The 6,283-nt window shown below is 48.1% G+C and overlaps 1 protein-coding gene across 3 annotated transcripts; it reads left to right on the forward strand.

Moving 5' to 3' along the window:
- Nucleotides 1-1,902: 1,902 nt before the first annotated feature.
- On the forward strand, nucleotides 1,903-5,102 carry GZMH (granzyme H). 3 transcript variants are annotated; one of them, XM_030802807.1, is made up of 5 exons: nucleotides 1,917-2,037; nucleotides 3,188-3,335; nucleotides 3,845-3,980; nucleotides 4,186-4,251; nucleotides 4,836-5,102. In XM_030802807.1, exons 1-5 carry the CDS (start codon nucleotides 1,983-1,985, stop codon nucleotides 4,977-4,979), a joined length of 549 nt encoding a protein of 182 aa, XP_030658667.1. In that variant the 5' UTR covers nucleotides 1,917-1,982; the 3' UTR covers nucleotides 4,980-5,102. The 3 variants fall into 3 exon arrangements, with proteins under 3 accessions (XP_030658668.1, XP_030658667.1, XP_030658666.1); XM_030802806.1 differs by having other exon boundaries at nucleotides 4,186-4,437; nucleotides 4,836-5,095; XM_030802808.1 differs by lacking the exon at nucleotides 4,186-4,251 and having other exon boundaries at nucleotides 1,903-2,037; nucleotides 4,836-5,094.
- Nucleotides 5,103-6,283: the final 1,181 nt, after the last annotated feature.

Genomic DNA, 6,283 nt, shown 5'->3' on the forward strand with positions numbered 1-6,283 from the left:
TCCAGAGAAATAGATATCATAAAGAAAAAATAATCACAACTTCTGGAAATGAAAGCCATGCTTAGAGAAATACAAAATGCACTGAAAAGTTTCAACAATAAACTAGAACAAGCAGAAGAAAAAACTTCAGAGCTCAAAGACAATGCTTTCAAATTAACCCAATCAAACAAAGACAAAAAAAAATAATTTTTAAAAAATGAACAAAGCCTCCAAGAAATGTGGGTTTATGTTAAACAGCCAAACCTAAGAATAATTGGTGTTCCTGAGGAAGAAGAGAAATCTAAAAGCTTGAAAACCTTATTTGAGGAAATAATTGACGAAAACTCCCCTGGCCTTGCTAGATACCTAGACATCCAAATACAAGAAGCTCAAAGAACACCTGGAAAATTCATCACAAAAAAGGCTATCACTAAAGTCCTATCCCAGTTCTGTTAAAGTAATGCAGGAATAGCACCTTATAAATACCTAGAAAAATAGTAGAAGGAAACATGCTTAAGCATTAATAATGATCTCTTGTGGTAGAATTCTTGGTAATTTTAATTTTATCCTTTACATGTTCCTACTTAACTATACATATATATTTATATATTTACATATACATAAATATACAAACATATGTATATATGCACATTTTTGTTTATGGACAGCCTATGACTGTGAGCCAAGGGACATCAGAGACATGGCTTTCTGGAAACTGAGACAATACTTAGTGGACAGTTTTTTGTTTGTTTGCTTGTTTGTTTTTGAGATGGAGTCTCACTCTGTCCCCCAGGCTGGAGTGCAGTGGCGCAATCTCAGCTCTCTGCAAGCTCCACCTGGGTTCACACCATTCTCCTGCCTCCACCTCCCAAGTAGCTGGGACTACAGGCGCCCGCCACCACGCCTGGCTAATTTTTTGTATTTTTAGTAGAGACAGGGTTTCACCACGTTAGCCAGGATGGTCTCGACCTCCTGACCTTGTGATCCACCCGTCTCGGCCTCCCAAAGTGCTGGGATTACAGGCATGAGCCACCGCGCCCGGCCTCAGTGGACAGTTATTATCAGGATAATCAGCATCCATTCTTCCATCACCTGGCAACAACAACTAGCATTTCTCAAACGAAATCCCCTCCTCATTCATAAGCACCATAGATGGAGTGGAACAGTCCCCACCTCAGCTTAAGGAGGGCTAAATAACTAAAGCATAAAGCATTCAGTCCACTACACTTCAATGGACCCAATGATGACTCATTTTGGTTCAATAAATATGAAGTCCAGAACTTTTGTGCAGAACTGTGGAATAAAAAAAGTTATCTTTGTCACAGAATATTTATATTTAAAGAAGGGATTCTAAATATTCCAAAAATATGAATCCGAGATAGTGTTAAGATAGGAATGGGTTGCCATTTGGAGTATTTGTTGGGTGTGTGCAACTCTGCATACTGCTAAGGCAAGTCCAGCCTCCGTCTCACACCAACAAGCAGATTTCCCCACCATGGCCCTTACCATCTTGTGCTCTAAGCACAGATTTTCAGTCTACTCTTGCTAACCATCAACTCTTCAAGGGCAAGAGCCATGTCTCTCATATCCCTGGATCTGGCTTGCTAAATAATTATTCATGATTTTATCTGAGTAGAAAAAGAGCCAAGAACTGAGAAAAGGAGACATTCTTGGTTCTCAGTCACTGAGGAGCTTCTGCGGTACCAGCCTTTCTGCTAGCTGCAGCCACAGCTTCAACAGCTCCACCTCCTTGTTCTTTATTCTTGCTTTCACCTTGTTACTCAGCAGCAGGGGTGTAAATGTGACAGTGCCATGTCAACTTAAACCAAACCAGAGAATTTTAATAAACCACCTTCTATAATGACACCCATCAAAACCAGAAGGGGACAAGTCTAGGAGGCCTCTGAGGTTACTGTACCCATGCCTCCTTCATCCCCCTCCAGCATTTGTTTCTGGAAGGAGTCAGCACCAACAGCTCTGACCTGGGCAGCCTTCCTGAGAAAATGCAGCCATTCCTGCTCCTGTTGGCCTTTCTTCAGACCCCTGGGGCTGGGACAGGTAAGTGACTATCCCTATTCCAGAGGCCTGAACCCATCTTACAAGATACCGTGTACCCATGAGCACTGGTCAGGAATTTTCCTCAATCTGAGCCCACCTCCCATTCCACACCCAGACTTATAAATCTGAGACTAGATAGAGACTCAGCAAAGATCGAAAAATGAAAGGTGTTCCCTAAAAGGTTTAATAGGTGTTAGCCTCTCCCTAGACCTCTCCTTTATGACCTGGAGTGTGGATTGTTCTTAGAAAGGCATTTGGTAGGGGATGTGAAGCTAAAAAAGATAAGTAATTATTACTCTACACTCCAACCCAGGAAAGAGGAGCTCAGATACCAAGTTGCAGTCATAGGAGTTGTCACTGGACCCAGCTTAAGAATCACTTAAATTATTCAGTGCCCCCACCCAATCACCCCTGCCAGGAGAGAAGCCCATGGTGCAACTGATCTCAGAGGTGGCAAGATGACTGTGTCCATAGCTCTCCCGTTACCTTGGCTCCACCTAGGCTTTGCGATTCATTTTTAGTTGATTTCTCTACTTCCTTCTGCCTTTGCAGGCCCTCGGCTACTCCACTGACCTGGTGATAACCCCCTCTAACATCCCTGAGGTCCTGAATCCCACCAGCACTACCCCCACTAAACCTCAGCCAAAGGCTAATTGGAGGCTATTCATTTATGCACCAAACAACACTTACTAAGAACCTAGAATGTGTTCGGCCCTGGCACATGAGAATTTTAGAAAATCCAACTCCAGAAGCTCATGGGGAGATCATTAGAAAATGGTACCAATCCGGAGGACAGCAGAGGCTCAGAGGGATCAGAGAGACTTACTAAAAAGGAGGAGCCTGGGAAGTCCTGTCCAGGATCCTCTGGGGCTCTACCATTGTGAAAATAGATCTTTCTTCCTCCATGTGTGTTTCTGCAGTAGGATGCAGAAGTCAAGCACTGTCCATTCTTTCTGAGAGAAAGTTCTGAGACTTAAAGTTCAGAAAAGCTTATTCTGCCTGCAAGGAGTGCTGCCTGCAGAGCTCAGGACGACCCTCCCTCACTGTCTGCAGCACACAAAAGACTTCACCCTTAATCACTGTCGTCCTAAGCCTTCTCTCCTGACTGCAGCCATCCCCAGCTACTTTATCTTCCAGCCTTTCTTTTCAGAGGAGATCATCGGGGGCCATGAGGCCAAGCCCCACTCCCGCCCCTACATGGCCTTTGTTCAGTTTCTGGATGAGAAGAGTCGGAAGAGGTGTGGCGGCATCCTAGTGAGAAAGGACTTTGTGCTGACAGCTGCTCACTGCCTGGGAAGGTAAGGAGCAGCACCAGCTCACCTCCTGAGTCCCCCCTACAGGGACCCTTGTTTTCTCCTGAGGACTGCAGCCCAAGGGAGCTTCCAGAGTGCCTGGTAACACAAGCCCGTGAAAGCTCATCAGGGCAGCCACCTGGGAATAGGACTAAGATGATGAAAGGCTGAGAAATAGGACAGGGTCAGAGGGTCAGAGGTCAGAGCAAGTGGCATGGTTTCACACACTGGCCCAGTAAAGCAGTGGTAAAGGTTGAATCCATGCATTAAGGATCAAAATGCAAACTCGAGCAATTTCATGGTATTTCCTGAAGGCAAGAGAGAGCCCCCAGAAGCCCTACTCTTCATGTCTTTGTGAAGTAGAGGACACAGTCACTCAGCCCTGGAGCTCTCCTGTCCCCTCAACTTCCCCTCAGCTGCAGCCCTACCCTGCCCCAGCTGTCATCTGCTCTTCACTGCTCCTGGGCTGTATCCCCCATGACTCCACCCCCATCCTCACTCTGCTCTCTGTGCAGCTCCATAAATGTCACCTTGGGGGCCCACAACATCAAGGAACAGGAGCAGACCCAGCAGTTTATCCCTGTGAAAAGAGCCATGCCCCACCCAGCCTATAATCCTGAGAACTTCTCCAATGACATCATGCTACTGCAGGTGAGGCACACTCCTGCCACTCTTGCTCTTCTTGGTCCAGTTGGTTCCACGCCCACTGTGATGCCAGCCCTTTCCTCCTTTCCATCCTGACCTCTTGGCCAGTTCCTGTGCCTTAGAGGAGAGGGAAGATTGTGCAGCCCCATCACTGTGTCAGGGCCCAGAAGGCCATTGCCTGACCTGGACTTTCTTGCTTCTTCCCCACCAGCTGAAGAGAAAGGCCAAGTGGACCACAGCTGTGCGGCCTCTCAGGCTACCTAGCAGCAAGGCCCAGGTGAAGCCAGGGCAGGTGTGCAGTGTGGCTGGCTGGGGTTATGTCTCAAAGAGCACTTTAGCAACCACACTGCAGGAAGTGTCGCTGACAGTGCAGAAGGACCGGGAGTGTGAACGTCTCTTCAGTTACAACAGAGCCACTGAGATTTGTGTGGGGGATCCAAAGAAGGCACAGACCGGCTTCAAGGTTGGGTTTCCAGCCTCTACCCAGAAAGACCACAGGGAGAGAGGAACTTGAGGGAGTTCTGGGGTATGACAGTGGCCAGATCCTTATGTTTTCAGCCCAGAGCTTGGGCAGCCTGTGTCACCCTGGAATCTAGTCTTTAGTCCACTCCTTGGGTGGATTGGGGTGGCTGGAGGGGAAGGATCTGTCATCCCACGGTCACTTATCACCAAAGTGTCCGTGAGAAGTGCAGAGAAAAGCTTGGTCTGGGGAGAGCCAGAAAGCACAGCCAGGGCCATGCTGGAGACCCAGGACTGAGGGAGGTGGCAAGGTCTGCCTGGCATTGATGTCACACAAAATCCATAACAGAGACCACCCATCCCAGGGAAGACTAGCTCAGTCTTTCCTCTCTCTGTTTACAGGGGGACTCCGGGGGGCCCCTCGTGTGTAAGGACGTGGCCCAAGGTATTTTCTCCCAAGGAAATACAAAAGGGACACCTCCAGGAGTCTACATCAGGGTCTCACACTTCCTGCCCTGGATAAAGAGAACAATGAAGCGCCTCTAACAGCAGTCATGAGACTAACCTTCCTCTGGGCCTGACCATCTCTGGGACAGAGGCAAGAATCCCCAAGGGGTGGGCAGTCGGGGTTGCAGGACTGTAATAAATGGATCTCTAGCGTAAATATGACTGAAGTCTTATTTATTCACTGAACCATCTTCAATATGCAACAACACTGCTCCAGGCAGCCGTCTGCTGTCAGTTCTGGCTTTTGCTTCTTCCTTTCTCCCCCAGCCCTCCCTCCTCCCTAAACCCCATGCTGTACAGTTTTTTCACTAATTTCTCAATCACATGTCTTTGATATTGAACCCTCTGTTACAGCTGGTTTAAACTCCATTATAAACAAAAAATCTTCACCCCTCTCCCCTCACAAAAAAAAATAAACCTCTCTGGACGTTAGGAATTTCTTATCGTCTCTAAACCAACCACCTGCTCCCCTAACAATGTAGCAGAGAATGGAGCAGGGCAGTGGAAAGGAAATAACTCCAGGGACCCAGAAGGCCAGGGGCCATGCCATGAGTACCCAGTTTCCTATTTCCAGGGCTTGTCCCTCCGGTGGGGGCAGGCTTCTCCCACAGCCAGGTCTGCCTGCAGCTTAGGAGGCTGAGATGCTCCTCTGCACCTAGGTCCCGTTTCCCTGCCCTGGGCCCAGCCCTGAGCTCAGTCAACCTTCTTCCTTCCTGGCTCGCCTTCCCAGCTCCCAAGAGTTTTTCACCCAAGTGTCCTGGCTACCAGTTTCTTTCCCTTCTAGCTCACCCTGTTCTGAAGCCAGCCTCTCTCTCATCTCCCTAACAGAGTTCCCAGCTCTGTGTGAATTCTCCTCTACTGCTTGTCCCGGCCAGACCTGGGCTGCCAGCCCACCTAATGCTGATCAGAGAAGCCAGGTCTCACCTTCCACCTGGGCAGGGCTGGCTGAGGCCCTCAGTCCAGCGCAGCTTTCCCCAGGGGCTCAGGCATCACCTTCTGTGGAGCCACTCAGCAGCCTCAACATCTTTCAGCCTAGCCTGGCCTCAGACCCATACTCCCCCTGTTGGCAATCTGGGGTTATGGCAGCTGTGCACCAGAGGGCTCCAGGGCCACTGGGCTGAAGTAACACTATGCCATTTATCAACAGACGAATACTTGCTGATCTCTCTCTTTGTGCCAGGCATATAATAGGCCCTGTCCCTGCTTTTGGAAATTTTACAATGATAAAAAATTTCACCTCAATTCTCCTGTTTCCTCTGCTTCTACCAGGCAGGTCAGTTTGGCACAAATGGATCCGTATTTATAATCCACAAGAAATCTTGTTTTAAAAATAATTAAATTAT

The sequence above is a fragment of the Nomascus leucogenys genome, chromosome 22a, assembly GCF_006542625.1.
Source record: "Nomascus leucogenys isolate Asia chromosome 22a, Asia_NLE_v1, whole genome shotgun sequence".
Taxonomy (NCBI): domain Eukaryota; kingdom Metazoa; phylum Chordata; class Mammalia; order Primates; family Hylobatidae; genus Nomascus; species Nomascus leucogenys.